The following is a 14,711-nucleotide window of genomic DNA, read 5'->3' on the forward strand; positions in this document are numbered from 1 at the left end:
GACGAAAAAATGAGAGAGCTATTTTAGTTTAACCCATTGCCTTGCTACAACAGAAATGTATGGGCTCGGACGTATTTTGGCCACCCATACGTCTTGACGTTTGTATGGGCCAGTTATCCGTACACTTTATCCGTACGTAGATTGAGTTTAACCTATCATTATCCAAGGTTTAACCTGGCAGCTTACTGTTTAACTCTCATCTCAAGTAAGTTTTATCCCAAAATATAGGTTAAATAGAAAAACGTAGGGCAAACGATTTGGCCTGTTCGTCGTTTCTAGCTTTCGTGCACCATAAGCGACAATTTTAGGAGGCCTAAGTTAAACCCACGTAATGTTGACGTTAAATTATTTTTACTTACGTTTTTTTCTGGTAAATAGTTAAACATCCTGCATAATCCGGATACAATGGAAACGTTCATACGGATAAATGCTGTATACAAAGACCAAGATACACTTGATGCTCCTTTTCGGCCAAAATGTGCCTGGCTCCATATATTTCCATACAAAAAGGCTGGTTGGTTTAAATTCTATTACTCGATCAATTTTTCACCAATCGAAATTTTGAACCGTAACTTCTGTTGGTCTTGACCAGTTCTATCGTTATTACGGCTTTTTTTCCTAAAAAATAACAATACAAAGTTGGAATAGCTGTCGAAAGACAAGGCATTTTTTTTAGTCTTTAGTTGAAATGCACCATGTATAAATTTTTACATGAGTTTAATTAGCCATCGTAAAAAATGCAATCACATTTTAATTCATAGTTGTGGATCACAACAGCAGCGGCATAGTGGAGGCCATCCATTCGTTACGAGGAGCAATACGCTCCTGCTTCTTTGTCTGGTAGCGCATAATTTGGTGCCGTGTCAATAATTGATGCATTACCTTAGTACGGCCATGGCATGTCAGGATGCTTGGTTATCGTATGCCCAAAACAAATTACAAATCCGTATAGTTGATTTGATACAAATTTGGGGAGGGGGTGCCGACCAAACCGATCCACAATCGATCTGATTGGTTGGATTTCATTGAGAGGGTTTTAATTGGATAATAATTTTGAGCTCATCTGAGGTAGCCAATCAAATCGATTCAAATTCCAACGAGAATCCACAACACGAAATTTCACTCGAAAGCACAATACTGTATGTTGATTCACTAGATGACCAAAATACAGTAGACGGTGTAGTGGGAACTTTTCTCGGTGTCGACATCGTTTGGTTGTGTCTTTAGCGTGAGAGCGAGTACAAAGTCATGTCCAGCCCTTATAGCTCAGTGGTAGAGCACCCGCTTAGTAAGCGGAAGGTCCGCAGTTCAATCCTGCGTGGGGGCAATCCTTTTTTCTTGTACATTTTTATACCACGTTTGGAAAACTTTGTTGAGAAAATCCTGCCGTTCAAATCCCATGACGTCGGTCGAAGAAGCGTTGGCGACGCTGCGCAGTATGTTTGAAGTGTATGACGAGGACACTCTGCTCGCTGTCCTTGAGGCGAACGAAGGTCACATGGAGCGGACCGTTGATGTCTTGCTCGCCATGCAAGACGACAATGTCGCAGCTGCGTCGGATACCGCCGCTGCCTCAGGCACCCAACCCCCATCGCTTCCACCTGCTGCCCCATTCGAGACCGGTCGTGTCGCGTCTGCACAAAACCTTATCCGCTCTCGTGGGAGCTTGCCAGACGATTTTCTCCGTGTTCCGACTGGTGCGGACCAAGAAGCGCAGGATCGCATGCTGGCGGAAATGCTGCAGAACGAAATCTTTCGCGACGAAATCCAGGCGGACAGCGACATCACCACTTACATAGGTACACCAAGCACATGCGATGCTTGTCATTTTCATGCGCTTCTAGGGGCGGACGGACGGCGCCATCAAGCACAGCCTCCAGAAAAGTCGGCGTATGACGTCGCGAACGAGACCATGGTGGCCGTGGGCGAGCGTCTCTCGGACATAAGCATCGGCATGTCCTTCCATCGTTCTCCTTTTCACACGTATGCATATCTATAGCGGCGAAGAACAAGATCTCGCAAATGTACGCGCGGTTCCAAGCCAGTCGACACGCATCCGACCCCACGTAACGTCCATTCTTGGCATCAACATGCATGTTACGTCCATATGCTGTAGCCACCGTCCCCTCATGGCGCTCTCGGACGACGAAGAAGACGATCGTCGGCCGCATCTTGCGACCTCGGGCGACTTGTCCCGTCGACGTCCGAGCCACGCCAGCGCGTCCAGTCCTCGTCCTGCCACCGCCAGCCAAACCAGTTCCCATTCGAAACATGATTAACCCTACTACTACATATGTACTACTCAAACACAGCGTTGTACTCCTATTGAGTATTTCGCCCTAGAAATGTTAAGGCTATTCGTTTACACCCAACAGTACTTTTCATTGCCGAACCACGTCACATGATGCTTGTCGTCCACTCCTTCGCGCACGAGCAGCGACGGCAGGTCGTCCGTGCGCGTCGTCACAAACTCGGAGAAGGCCGCGGCGAGCCAGCGCTCGGGGTTCCACAGACACACACTCGCGAGGCTCCACTCGGCAGCTTGGGCCACGGCGGCGCGGACGAACGCGCGGCCATGTGCCTCGCTCACGCGGCAGCGGAGGATCGTCAGTTCCGAGTACTCAAAGTCGTGCGTCCACACCATGTACTCCGTGGCAACGCCCTACATAAGAAGTACATGCATTTGTGAAGGATCTACATGCATTCTTGAAGGACCATCATTGTTGAATGCTTCACCTTGTGATCAAGCAAGTAAACGCCAAGCGAGCGGGGAGGAGATGGAAATGCTGTCTTGGTGCGGGCGTAAAAGTGGCTGCGGACTTGAAACCAATGGACCAGCGACGGAGTGAGCAGGAAGTACACCGACGGAGGGCCGGTCTTGGTTGCTTGCTCCATGTACATCAAGTCGTCGCGACACACACGGTCGAGGGCTGATTCGACCGGCAGGAGGTGGACGGCGGGAGGTTCATTGGGCGGGATCACATGTGTGGATGGGAGCACCAGCTCGTCGGCAGAGTGTACTTTCCACCCCTTGTCGCTGTAGAACCTTGGGCCAATGTCAGAGTACAGGTTGGAGATCACAACGCCATCATGGTCATGGAAGAGCTCCACGATTCGCTGTAGCAACATGGCTGCATACCCCTTCCTTCGATGGTGCACAGGAGTGAAGACAGCGTCGATGCTGTACCCGTACGTGCGTGTGCCCGTGTACAAACAAGGCCGCTTGAACACTTCCAAGTAGGCCAGGAAGTCCAGCGTGTTCGGAGCGGTCGTCGGCACCAGCACGTACGCAGTCATGGCGGCCTCTGCGAACTCCGTCGCATACAGGTCCTTCTCGCGTTCAAAATATTGCTCCATCGTTAGGTACGGCGCGCCCCATTCGCTATGCGTGAGCTTGTCTGCATGCTCCTGCTGCGCATCCGACGCCACCTTGACTTGCATAAGTACAAACCAAAATAGGTCATCCGGATATCACCGGATTCTCGTCATTATCACTTTTCCTACTAGTACCAGTACTGTAATGCGCTGGATGTAGGATACGAAATCAAGTTCATGCCGAAGACGATGGCTTTGTCCACTTGTGGACAAAGCCAGATACACTGTTTACGTGTCCGTCAACCCGTCGCGCAATCCACTCGGTTGCCGCCGCAGGTTCTGTGACTGCTCGCGTTCAATGAGATTTGTCGGCATCAAGTACTAGATTGAGCCGGACACGTTACTTTCTACGATGACTGTAAGGACGAAGGAGCTTTGGGAAAGCAGGACGACATACCTCGTTGGGGTTGAGGTCGGTGTAACGTTATGGACGTGGCTGGTTTGTTCTCATTCGCGCGAGATGCCCTTCCACACGAACGCAGTGCGCACTTGCCACCAGCATGTTCTCTTCCAGAAGGAGTACAGCACGGTGGGGGTCGCTTCGACGAAGCAAGTTTTGGCGGTGGCGCATAATCATGATCAACCATCGAACATCCGGATAATAGAGACCGGATAACCGATCTTCCAAATACAATCACATTTTTCACGTTTCCATGGCGAAGTACGATGCACTGTTCATGGGTGTGGCCCAGCAGGAAGGCAGCATCGCGGGGGTCCTGAATGCATTCTTCGACTTCCTCCATCGCAACACCGACTTCTACGTCGTATCCGACAACCCACAGCGGAAGATGGGCTTTGCCCCAGGGCAAGCGCAAGCCTTGGTATGTAGCTACAGTGTTGACTCCTTGATGTTTGTACTGATGCAAGGCACGCATAGCTCCTGAAGTCATTCAATCAGTTTCCAGTAAAGCCCCTTGAAGGAGTCGCCCCCTCTTCATCCTCCCATCAAAGACCTGTCACGGCGCCGCCAGCGCCAACAGCAGCCCCAGCAGTCTCCACTTCGGTGACAGCAAAGCCTATCCCTAAGAATACTCAACCAGCGACGACACCTGAAGGGAAGCAGAGTACGTGTACAACCATCCACACAATCCACACAATCGAATTCTTCATAACCTCGCCATTGTCCTATCGCCCTAGTTCCTGTGGGAAATGGTGGATCCACGGCAACGTACACGTGGACGCAGAGTCTTCGCGATGTCACCGTATGTCCATCGAAATGGATGTCGTGTATGCAATCAACTTGTTTCTCTCGTTAGGTGCATGTGGACGTACCAGTAGGAACCAAATCCAAGGACGTGACGGTAACCTTCACCCACACATCGGTTTCGGCTGGGTTGAAAGGGCAGGTACCGCATGAGCCCACGCTATTTGCTTGTGATGGATCTTCGTGATGTAGCCACCGCTGTTGCATGGATCGTTTCCGTACAAGATCAAGCTGGAAGACACGGTGTGGTCGTTGGATTCGTCCAAGGTGCTGCTGCTGTCGATCGAAAAAACCACAGAAACATGGTGGAAGTCTGTCGTGGAGGTACTATACATCTCTCCATGAAGCCCATTAGATTCGAGCAATGTGATGGATGATATGGCAGGGCGATGCTGAGATCGACACGTCGCAAGTGGATTCAACCCAGCGGATTGACGACTACGACCCCGAGACCCAAGGCGCCATCCGCAAGATCATGGTTTATCATCCTGTCCATCCGTCTCCATCTTCTCATGGGTGCTGATCTTCACGTAGCACGAGCAACGCCATGGACCCCGCCAGCCCATCACGTCGGGCGACAACCAGCCCACCATGAGCTTCCCCACGTCGTTGGATTTGGAATAGAAATGGCACTCCGGATATGTCGTCATTCCCCAGTTTATCCGGACACCGGCAATTTAAAAATGATAATGAAACCGATCGGCGTCGGGTGTCCGTCGTCCGGTGCTGTATGTACTCGTTCTGGCGAAGCACTTGTTCATGGCGAGTGTGAATGGCGCTGGCGATCAAGGGCATCGCGTACGACTACGACGCCATGGACATCTTGGCTCGGTCGAACGAGAGGGACGACTACCACATCGTGAACATGAGCCTGGTGGTACATCCCGTCGTTGGAGATCGACGGTCAAGTGTTGAATCAATCCAGCGCCATCCTCGAGTACTTGGACGAGACACGACCGACGCCTTCGTTGCTGCTGTTCAACGTCGCGGACCGCGCACTTGTCCGTTATGATTGGGGCCGACATGCAACCTTTGCGGTGCTGCGAATGGTCTGTCGTTACCACGTTCTCCATCGTTGAAGTGAATGAAAGAAGGTCAGTGACGATGATGCTGTGTGGGGATGTCGGAGATGTACCCTGCCGCCCCAAGTGCTGTTTTCCCAGCAGTACTGTACGACGTCGACACCACCCTCTTGACCCATCCGTGCTTCTTGGCCGTCCATCCCAGCACCATGCCGGACGCTCCATCATGTGTTTCCACACTCAACAAGTCCATTAACTATCGTTAATGGCCGTGGGATGCGAGATAGTATGCTTTCTGGTACTCTTGGGCGTGTTTTAGTCGGTCGGCCCGATGTATGTGTTCTTCTAGCTCGATGCGGTGCATCTAACATGTTGTGAATATATATATATATATATTAGTTGTGAATATATATATATATATATATTAGTTGTGAATATATATATATATTTTGATACCTCGTGGACGAGACGCATCTCTTGGTCCGACCTGGGCTTCAACTCGACCGGTGTCTTGTGTTTGATGACGCTTTGGATGATTAGTTTCCGCCGTTGGTCGTGCTCGGGCTTGGCATCTCGGCCCTTGCGCTTCACTTGGGCTTCGAATTCTTTCTTCTTGAACCCCAGTTCCGTTCGCTACGGTCCAACAATTCGACTCATGCCTTTGAAATCATATATATATATATAATATATATATATATACCTGCAACGCATCGGACCGCCGCGTGGCTGCTTTTCGAATGCTGTCCTTGGTGTCTTTCCATCGCTGTGCGTTTTCCAACTGCTTGGCTTCCCGGATCACGCGCATGCGGTCGTTTTCTGCTCTTACTTTGGTCGGAACTTCGTGTTGTATCGGCTACAAGATCAACGGGGCTAGAAAGATCACAACTTTCTTGGTCGTACCAGAGGGCGAATGTGGGTTTGTTTGGGCTTTCGCGCCTACGTGGATAGATAGGGTTGACGTCAACTCAGAACGAGATGTTATGAAAAGCACCTTGGGGGTACTGTTCAAAGGAGTGGGGGATGGCATGACTGTGGCATGTTTGGCTTGCAACAACGGCTGGGTTTGCAAGATCAAAGCGATGCATTCCTGCCGCTCAACTTGGTGTGCTTGATGGCGAACGTTGGCCACCATGTCAGGCACGACTTCGGCGTGGTCGCGTCGAAACGATTCGAGCGACCGCGGCTGCAGCGTCTCCATGGCGATGCCGAGACATCGGCACGACTCGAGTACGATGGGGTCTCGAACGAACGACTTCCACTGCTTCGGATGGGTCATGTAATACATTGCTGCGGCCATGAAGTGGCCTTTGGGTTTCATCTCGACGAGCAGCGACACGAGTTCCTTGTCGAGCTCTCGAGTTGGCGCAGATTTGGACGGCGCGACCATCGCCGCGTCGACTTCAGCATGCCAGTCGTCCAATGAGCAAATGTCAGGCTCCAAAAACGACAAGTCGTCCAGCGCCAGTCCTCTTGCCATAAACTGGGCTTCGATGCCCGAGACGCAACTTGTGTGGGGAGTAGTTGTCATCGTAACCTGCTGCTGTTTGATGGGGGTGGATAGCTGGTCCGAGTCATCGAATTCGACGTCGTACACATCGTCGCCTGGGTTCTCATCAGGTGGGATGTCAAACAAGGGCTGCGCAGAGTCAATCACGCTCGCGTGCATTACAGTTTACGCCGAGGTACATAAATGCAAACTAAATATAGAATCAACAGCGTTTCCACGATCAAGCGTATCTACAAGCCATTCTCCGTTAGCGATATCTAACGATGTAGTAGTATACTAGTATACCTCTTCTTGCTCGAGCGAGTGTTTGGCCCAGGGTGTGGCAAGGGAGTTGGCATGTGAACGCTGCTGCCGCTGCTTCGAAATCCGGCGCCTTCAATGCCTGGAGCCCCTAGCCAATGTGTTGTGTCAGTACATATACTTGCATAAAGTGATTTGCCTTGGACAAATCGATGTGTCGATGCATTCAATTGCGGCGGTAGTCCAAATACAGGGCGTTGTGTCCCATTGTTGGATGCGTACGGAGGACGGGGCATCGGCTTCGAGCTGGCGACGCTCGCCATGGTATTGGCAAATTTTGGCGACGAAGGCCCCAAAGGCAGTCGCCCCGACGGTTGAGCAGACATCACCCGTTGCCCAGGGCCTTGATTTTGAGTCTTGAGTGCTTTGACCATCTTTTCCCAGTTTCGGCACTTTCGAGATTTGTCCTTGTACGCCTAGTCCAAACGTATGCTGTGGTTCTGTGATTGCCCAGCAGGGGTGGGTGCTTACTTCACGCAAGTCGTCATTCGACGTTGTTAACGTCGTCACTTTGTTCTTGAACTCCTGCAGTTCTTCTTCAAGCTTTTCAGTGTAGCTCTTCATTTGTAGATATCGCTCGCCATGCTGCTGCTGGTATCCATTGTGTTCTTCGACTACAATTTTGTAAGGCAAGAATTTGCTACGTGTCTACGAACCCAGTGCGTTTCGTAAGCGCTCCTTTGAGTCGTGTTTTCGACAAACCGTTGTGAATCGGCCAACACTCATGCAGTGCTTATTACCTGTCTGTGAAAACGCGATTGAGATAACCATGCGAAACACAATAGGACTGTGTACCTGAAATTCTCCTGGGCATGCTGGAACTGCACCACAAGTCACAATCAAACAATATCCATTCGTCCTACAAGTACCAAAAGAAAAGCTACGAAAATTAATCGCAACGTATTTGATTATTCGACGTACCAAATGCGCCTTGAATTTGGCCTAGAACACTTTGTCAAGTGTTGCTGGAAATAATGGGCGGTCTTACCCAGGCAGGATGTTGGATCGGCAAGCATTTCTTCCCAAATCACCTGGCACAGACCGTAGTATTGAATGCTTGAAGAGCTCCCACCTCTAGTTTCTACAATACAAGTCAGTTAAAGCGTAGTCACGAGCGAATGGAATTTACTCTTGGATCTGTGGCGCTTTTAACAGTCCTATTCGTGGTTTTAAGCAATCATGGCATGCAAGTGATAGCTTACATTTCGCAAATGCTACCAGGCCTGCCATATTTACGTGGTAGTCATGGATGAATTGATAACTTTGTTCCACGGTACAAACCTTTGACTCAAGTCTATTCCACGGTGAATTCACGACCAAAATGCTGATGATGTACCTTCTTGACATGCAGGACAGGTGAGGTCGCCATCTCCAAAGTGCTTGTACGCGTCTTTCTCCTGCAATGCAGGTACATAGAGTACCACGCATTATAACGAGTGACAAAGCTACGCCACGATCGTAACAGATGAAATACGTACGCAGAAGATATGACTGCACGACGTTCGATAGCATGTCTGTGGGCCGTTGGACCCACACAGGACTTCCCAACATGCATTGCATCGTAACTTGAATGACGACCATATCGCTTCCTTCTTGCCTTCTTCATGCACGTGGGGGTCGATTTCGCTGCTGATGCGTGAGTTCTCCATGGATGGCGTCGAACGGATCTTCTGTCCTTTCTGGGATAATCTTGAATGACATGGCGCGTTGCGAGCCTTATCCGGAAAGGTTTCATTTATCCGGACATGTGGGAAGTGGCAGCACAACACATCTTCCAACATGAGCTGCGCCCATGAACACGGGGACCACGATCATTCCCATGATCACGCCCATTCGCACGAAGTGGAGGACGCCGAAGGAGATTCGCTGTTCCAGTACATTGACACGAGCAAGGTCCGGGTCTTGAACGCCTTGGACGAGGACCACCGCACCCATCCGTTCAAAAGCGCGGCGCTCAAGAAAAGCAAGGATACGTTCTTGGAGTCCAACGAAGATGACCCGGAGTTGATCTTGTACATTCCGTACGTCATGGATATCATCCGAGGCATATTGATTTGTCTCACGTCGTTGTAGATTCACAGAAGCGGTGAGCATCAAGTCCATTTGCATTTCGGGTGGCGAAGACGGACTGCATCCCAAATCCGTGAAATTGTGCGTCGCAGAGGATGCACGAGTACACAGTTCATCACATTGTGGTGGTGGCAACGTTATGCTAGGTTTTCCAATCGCGAAGACATTGACTTTTCCAACGCCACGGAGTTACCACCGTTGCAAAAGCTCGACCTGGTCGAAGACTCTGACGCGCACATCAACTACCCCCTTCAGTGCGTCGTCCACATCATATATCCGCCGTCGTTTCCATCTAACGTCGTCCGTCGTTAGCTTGCGAAAGTTCCAAGGAGTGAGCAGCATCACGTTGTTCTTTGACGCGAGCTTTGGCGGCGACCAAACCCGCGTGTATTACATTGGGCTCAAGGGCGAAAGCAAAAAGGTACGCTCGTGTTCTCACATGTGTGCCCTCCCGTCTTAAGCCATGTGTCGCTCCAGTGGCGCCATGGAGTCGTGGAATGTGTGTACGAGAGCCGCCCTCAATTCAGCGACCACAAGATCCCTGGGGCAGCCATGTTTGACTCGACCAGCAAAGACGCGGCGTAGAATCGGCGGCTTGTTAAATATACACTTTGATGCTTGGACTACTACTAGTACTACTACTTGATCTTGGCGGCGTTCGCTTCGGGCATGCGTTCAATGGCGTATTTGCGCTGGGCAATGTACATGATGGGTACACCGGGCACCTTGCGAATGCGGCGCTTGAGCTCGCGGTCGCATGTGGCCACAATGTAGCATCGCGACTACAATTGCATATGTTTAGGAGATAGGTGATGGGAGGAAGAGGGTTACCGATTGAATGCGGTGCAACAAACAGTCGTCGGCGTACGTGCCTTTATGCGTGCATGGCAGGCGCTCGAACCGCGGGTCCTTGGCGAGTCGCAGCGCCACGCGGTACTTGTGGCCGAGCTTTTCCAACTCGGCCATCACGCAGTCCGTGATGCAAGGAATGCACTTGGCCAAGAGGCAGTCCATCATCGCAGACACCACTTCCAATTTGTTTTTGATGCTAAAGTTGATGAAGTTGGTATCCACCAAAATGTTGTACGGCGGGCCCAGCTCGGCGTTGTACTTGAAGAACAAGTTGGACGGGATTTGATCACTACACATCCATGAGACTTAGGATCATGTTGAGGGACGTACATTTGACGGGGAGCTTCCTTCTCTTTCTTCTTGAGGTCCTTCTTGGCCGCGACGGCTTGGACAGATTTGCTACGTTCACCGAGTCAGCCCAACGAACGAGCGCTCCAACCCAACTATATGCATCCAATGGAGAATGTACATACATGCGAGTGTCCTTGGGACTGATCATGCGCTTCACCGCGGCAAACTTGCGCACTTTCTTGTCCTTGGCCATGACGACGAGCGAGCGCGGGAGCAAAATGACACCGACGGCGTTGGATAGCGGGTTCAATCTGCTACCGTCCAACCAAAGTGGAGCATCCAAGGGTTGCAATTATATTGCTATTCAATTCAATATACTAGGGATTTGTATTGAATATGGTGGAGATTTATATAAATCCGGCTGCAAATCATTCTATTCATTGTACTGAATTACCTGTAATAAAAGATGTATCAATCATATTACTTTAGAAAGGTATACACATTGTAGGGTCATATTCCAGACGCACGTGCCGCCATGAAGCGCCAGCACCCCGCGAGCAATGGAAAGGGGAAGTGGACAGACAACAAGAAGAAAAAGACTGTCCAGTTTAGCGAATCCAAGCATGATGATCATCATGGTGATGGCAGCGCCGACGACGACGACGACGACGATGAGGTGAATGGAGCACTGGATAGCGATGACGAGACCAAAAGCGATGATGGCGACGACAGCAAGAAGCGCCAGATACCGCGACAGCACAAACGGCAGGAAGGCGAAGAAGAAGATCGACCCGACATGCCTCAATATGCGGACGAAGGTGTGCGCATGATGGCGTTCAACCTGAAGGAAGACAGAGAGGAGGGCCACTTTGACGAAAGCGGCAACTTCGTGTGGGCCAAGGAAGAACAGCCGATGCAGGAAGATGCATGGCTCGAGAATGTGTCTGCACAGGAGATGGAAGGAGCCGAGCGAGCGCGCATCTTACGACAGGAAGCACGCACCGACGACGAAGAAACGTGGACCGAGCGTCGCGCCACGAGTGTGTTCATGGAGGTGCTGGAGGAAGGCGAGACCGTGTTGAAGGCTCTCAAGCGGTTAGGCAAGAAGAAGAAGGGTTCCAAGGGACCAGAGCAGACCGCAGACATGAAGCGCGAGTTCGACGAGCTCACCGAAGCGACCGACTTCCTCATGCGACAAGGAAAGGCAGATGTATACCATACCCCTAAGGAACAGTTGGTGCCGCAAGCGCCGCCGCCGCCACCAGTTCTATGGGAGTACAAGTCGCAAGATGGACTGATCCAAGGCCCATTCCCGTCGTCCAACTTTGTCGAATGGCAGGCCCAGGTACCGTGATCGTATGAAGCGAGTTGTAGCTCACTTTGCCTTGGTAGGGTTACTTTCGGGGGGACAGCGCAGTGCAAATGCGACGATACGAAGCTACGGATGTCGTGGCAAAGGAATCGTCGGCGGCAAAGGACCTTGAAGATGACTTCGACGACGATGACGAGAAGGAGGAGGACGGCGACGGCAGGTGGGTGTCGTCCGACACGATCGACTTTCGCCGGTACAATCGTTAGCATGGAGGCGTATCCACATGATCATGGGCATATGACGGACGTGTGACCTGCGTAACGTACACGTGCTTCCTTCACCTCATGCTGCCATTCTCACTCGTCAACTGTGTCGCCGTGTCGAAGATATATCTAACAATATCTCACCAGAGTGCGACATAAACCAACTATTTTGAATCAACCAAATGACTTGAAGAAAAGGTAAATATTTTGAACACGAGAAAGGTGTGATTATTGTCCAAGTCGTGGTGAAACATTTGGATTTTGAAACTCACTCGGTGGTCAGAAGCATCCAGCGCCGCCAATCTCTACAGTACCGAACCATGCAACGCGATGGTAAAGCAGCGCATAGGTCGACCATACATCCAACGACGTAGACAGATGGGATGCTGGTCAGCAACAACGCAAGCACTGGCAGAGTCCGGGCGCCAGGCTCCCGACGACGGTAAGAAGTGGAGACACCATCAGACATGGTGCCGTGCCGACGACGTGACTGCCGACACCACACTCGAAGTCCTTGCTCCATATTTTGACGACCGCTCTTCGGTAAGGTTCCTTGCTCATCCATGCCTGATCAACAGGGAACATCGCTCATCTCTCGACTAGATCTCCACAGACAGGTCGTCGTGTCTCTCATGGGAAGACGAGTCTGAAGACGACAGCACGACCATCGTCCTGGACGGCGACGTTGAGATTCACTGCGAACGAGACCATTACCCACCCCAGCGAAGGCAGCGCGATGCAGCCATGTTTGAAACATCCGTCCTTGGACTCCATACTTGCTCCAACAGTGTGCTTCTCATCTTCAACACACTACGGCATCTGCACCATCGCATCTACGACGACCGATGCCTGGCAGACGTGCGTCCATGCTTCGTGCAACTAGAACTCGCGCGTGCCGCCTCGTCCGTCGAAGTCATGAAGCGAACGATGTTGGACCTCCCATCGACACTGCTCGATCTCTTGCTCGACATGATCGACGACACCTGGCAAGACGTTCTTGGTCTACATCATTACAACAAGCGCGGCGAAGTCCATTATGCACTACTTTAACTTATAACTTAACATATCCCAATCCCCACACTGTTCAATTACGACTTGCTTGAATACTACCCAAAACTCACACGAGCCTTTAATGTATCAAAACAAAACACTTATAACTTAATGTATTCCAAAAATCGGTTACATTTCCACACTAATACCGTTACATTTACAACGTAACATATTCCACCTCGCCCTTGTGTCCGAAATGATGCAACCCACGGACGTCTTCCATCACGTGATGGATCATGCGGACCATTTCGTCGGCCGCTTCCATCGTCGCAGCATCTGCCCGCGACTGCCGCCGCGCCGTCTCGATTGTATGCAGCATGCTCTCCAAGTCCACTTCCACGCGGCGCGGAGGCATGACCTTCAAGCACCGATCGTCGTAGACGCGCTTCATGCATTCCAGAAACTCGTCCAACACACCCACAAGTTTTTGTTCGCTCCCTGACAGATCGGATCGCCGCCGCCGTAAGATATTCGACGCCACAGAGCTCGTCTAATGCACATGCATGATTGAGGGACGATGGAAGGGAGAGAAATGGATACCGTCTCGGCCAACGTCGCATGCGGACTCCACGACAGCGTCCGTGCGCGGATTCGGGGAGGCGACACGAGGATTTGCTCCAATTTGACCAGGTCTGAGAGCCGGCTTTCAGCTGAATACGAGTCGCGCGCACAAAAGATCTCCATATCTCCCATAAGGTCATTGGTGGCGGAATCCCACGAAGAGAACGAAGAACATGTTGTGAACGCCTGGAACGTGTTGGCATGAGGATGATATTGAGATGATGGTACGATAGAGGATGGGGCAGCTGACCTACCGACATGCGTTCGTCCGTGTCAGTGTCCACATTGGGTTCGTCGTCTTCGTGCAAGTACGGCGACACATCGAGGGATGCGGATGCCCGTCGGGTAACAGTATGGGAGGTTGGTTTGCTCAGAGATGCCGCCGACGACCGTCGACTGAGCTTGGTGACGACGGGAGGAGAAGCTTGGACTGACGGAGTGGACGTATCAGTTTGGACGACAACGACCGGCGGCGGGGAAGGGATCGGTGTACTGGCGACGAAGGAAGAAGGAGGCGTCGTGGCGATGAAGGAAGGCGGCTCGTCGACCGTGGTAGCGTGGCGTCGAGGCTGTAGCAGCGTGCTCGTCCCGGGCACGCTCACGCGGTGGACGAAGAACATGGGCAACTCAGTCAAGGCAATTTCACATGCAAGGCACAAAGGCACAGTGGGACGGTAGAGACGGGAGCATGGACATTTCAAACACGTGCAATTCCATATGTGCTGAAACAACATATGATGCAGTGTGAAGAACTGTGTAGCTATGATGCGTGCGCAAACGGCTACATCCATCTCGTCCTTGGTGCCGATGGCACGCATTACGAGTCATAGCGGCAAGTCCTATCGACTTGAGTTTCGAGCGAAGGTACTATATATAGTTTGCCAGCACAGTAAGGCCAAGACGA

The 14,711-nt window shown here is 51.3% G+C and overlaps 11 protein-coding genes and 1 non-coding gene across 15 annotated transcripts; 7 read left to right on the forward strand and 5 right to left on the reverse strand.

The window, feature by feature from the left end:
• Positions 1 to 1,255: 1,255 nt before the first annotated feature.
• H257_18293 lies at positions 1,256 to 1,327 on the forward strand. Its single transcript has one exon. It is a non-coding gene; the product is annotated as a tRNA-Thr (tRNA).
• Positions 1,328 to 1,354: 27 nt separating this feature from the next.
• On the forward strand, positions 1,355 to 3,444 carry H257_18294 (hypothetical protein). 4 transcript variants are annotated; one of them, XM_009847327.1, is made up of 4 exons: positions 1,355 to 1,799; positions 1,845 to 1,952; positions 2,000 to 2,066; positions 2,117 to 3,444. In XM_009847327.1, the coding sequence occupies exons 1-4, from the start codon at positions 1,400 to 1,402 to the stop codon at positions 2,277 to 2,279; spliced, it is 738 nt and encodes a 245-aa protein (XP_009845629.1). In that variant the 5' UTR covers positions 1,355 to 1,399; the 3' UTR covers positions 2,280 to 3,444. The 4 variants fall into 4 exon arrangements, with proteins under 4 accessions (XP_009845629.1, XP_009845628.1, XP_009845626.1 ...); XM_009847326.1 differs by having other exon boundaries at positions 1,845 to 2,066; XM_009847324.1 differs by having other exon boundaries at positions 2,000 to 3,444.
• Positions 2,240 to 3,441, reverse strand: H257_18295 (hypothetical protein; the record flags this gene model as incomplete). Its single annotated transcript, XM_009847328.1, has 2 exons — positions 2,240 to 2,662; positions 2,737 to 3,441. 2 exons carry the CDS (start codon positions 3,439 to 3,441, stop codon positions 2,363 to 2,365), a joined length of 1,005 nt encoding a protein of 334 aa, XP_009845630.1. The 3' UTR covers positions 2,240 to 2,362.
• Positions 3,445 to 4,028: 584 nt separating the features above from the next.
• On the forward strand, positions 4,029 to 5,203 carry H257_18296 (hypothetical protein; the record flags this gene model as incomplete). Its single annotated transcript, XM_009847329.1, has 7 exons — positions 4,029 to 4,196; positions 4,253 to 4,439; positions 4,513 to 4,577; positions 4,632 to 4,721; positions 4,772 to 4,903; positions 4,965 to 5,057; positions 5,114 to 5,203. The coding sequence occupies 7 exons, from the start codon at positions 4,029 to 4,031 to the stop codon at positions 5,201 to 5,203; spliced, it is 825 nt and encodes a 274-aa protein (XP_009845631.1).
• Positions 5,204 to 5,351: 148 nt separating this feature from the next.
• On the forward strand, positions 5,352 to 5,775 carry H257_18297 (hypothetical protein; the record flags this gene model as incomplete). Its single annotated transcript, XM_009847330.1, has 3 exons — positions 5,352 to 5,456; positions 5,518 to 5,580; positions 5,671 to 5,775. The coding sequence occupies 3 exons, from the start codon at positions 5,352 to 5,354 to the stop codon at positions 5,773 to 5,775; spliced, it is 273 nt and encodes a 90-aa protein (XP_009845632.1).
• H257_18298 (hypothetical protein) lies at positions 5,395 to 7,311 on the reverse strand. Its single transcript, XM_009847331.1, has 5 exons — positions 6,593 to 7,311; positions 6,502 to 6,537; positions 6,302 to 6,454; positions 6,058 to 6,234; positions 5,395 to 5,965 (listed from the first exon to the last, which is right to left on the reverse strand). The coding sequence occupies exons 1-5, from the start codon at positions 7,265 to 7,267 to the stop codon at positions 5,864 to 5,866; spliced, it is 1,143 nt and encodes a 380-aa protein (XP_009845633.1). The 5' UTR covers positions 7,268 to 7,311; the 3' UTR covers positions 5,395 to 5,863.
• A 17-nt stretch (positions 7,312 to 7,328) lies between these two features.
• Positions 7,329 to 9,057, reverse strand: H257_18299 (hypothetical protein; the record flags this gene model as incomplete). The annotated part of the gene is made up of 16 exons (XM_009847332.1): positions 7,329 to 7,338; positions 7,394 to 7,499; positions 7,600 to 7,824; positions 7,880 to 8,022; positions 8,065 to 8,086; positions 8,149 to 8,152; positions 8,204 to 8,229; positions 8,278 to 8,288; positions 8,330 to 8,350; positions 8,397 to 8,439; positions 8,481 to 8,489; positions 8,538 to 8,565; positions 8,611 to 8,631; positions 8,690 to 8,702; positions 8,745 to 8,805; positions 8,887 to 9,057. Coding segments are annotated over 16 exons (912 nt in total), but the record flags the coding sequence as incomplete, so codon positions are not given.
• Positions 9,058 to 9,182: 125 nt separating this feature from the next.
• On the forward strand, positions 9,183 to 10,110 carry H257_18300 (hypothetical protein). The gene is made up of 5 exons (XM_009847333.1): positions 9,183 to 9,429; positions 9,482 to 9,559; positions 9,625 to 9,732; positions 9,791 to 9,899; positions 9,956 to 10,110. The coding sequence occupies exons 1-5, from the start codon at positions 9,188 to 9,190 to the stop codon at positions 10,061 to 10,063; spliced, it is 645 nt and encodes a 214-aa protein (XP_009845635.1). The 5' UTR covers positions 9,183 to 9,187; the 3' UTR covers positions 10,064 to 10,110.
• H257_18301 (hypothetical protein) lies at positions 10,056 to 10,933 on the reverse strand. The gene is made up of 4 exons (XM_009847334.1): positions 10,804 to 10,933; positions 10,661 to 10,729; positions 10,310 to 10,619; positions 10,056 to 10,260 (listed from the first exon to the last, which is right to left on the reverse strand). The coding sequence occupies exons 1-4, from the start codon at positions 10,872 to 10,874 to the stop codon at positions 10,117 to 10,119; spliced, it is 594 nt and encodes a 197-aa protein (XP_009845636.1). The 5' UTR covers positions 10,875 to 10,933; the 3' UTR covers positions 10,056 to 10,116.
• Positions 10,934 to 11,156: 223 nt separating this feature from the next.
• Positions 11,157 to 12,435, forward strand: H257_18302 (hypothetical protein; the record flags this gene model as incomplete). Its single annotated transcript, XM_009847335.1, has 2 exons — positions 11,157 to 11,966; positions 12,014 to 12,435. The coding sequence occupies 2 exons, from the start codon at positions 11,157 to 11,159 to the stop codon at positions 12,197 to 12,199; spliced, it is 996 nt and encodes a 331-aa protein (XP_009845637.1). The 3' UTR covers positions 12,200 to 12,435.
• Positions 12,436 to 12,471: 36 nt separating this feature from the next.
• Positions 12,472 to 13,274, forward strand: H257_18303 (hypothetical protein). The gene is made up of 2 exons (XM_009847336.1): positions 12,472 to 12,739; positions 12,800 to 13,274. The coding sequence occupies exons 1-2, from the start codon at positions 12,527 to 12,529 to the stop codon at positions 13,244 to 13,246; spliced, it is 660 nt and encodes a 219-aa protein (XP_009845638.1). The 5' UTR covers positions 12,472 to 12,526; the 3' UTR covers positions 13,247 to 13,274.
• A 69-nt stretch (positions 13,275 to 13,343) lies between these two features.
• On the reverse strand, positions 13,344 to 14,630 carry H257_18304 (hypothetical protein). The gene is made up of 3 exons (XM_009847337.1): positions 14,062 to 14,630; positions 13,787 to 13,993; positions 13,344 to 13,736 (listed from the first exon to the last, which is right to left on the reverse strand). The coding sequence occupies exons 1-3, from the start codon at positions 14,623 to 14,625 to the stop codon at positions 13,404 to 13,406; spliced, it is 1,104 nt and encodes a 367-aa protein (XP_009845639.1). The 5' UTR covers positions 14,626 to 14,630; the 3' UTR covers positions 13,344 to 13,403.
• Positions 14,631 to 14,711: the final 81 nt, after the last annotated feature.

This window comes from Aphanomyces astaci, assembly GCF_000520075.1.
Source record: "Aphanomyces astaci strain APO3 unplaced genomic scaffold supercont1.153, whole genome shotgun sequence".
Taxonomy (NCBI): domain Eukaryota; phylum Oomycota; class Saprolegniomycetes; order Saprolegniales; family Verrucalvaceae; genus Aphanomyces; species Aphanomyces astaci.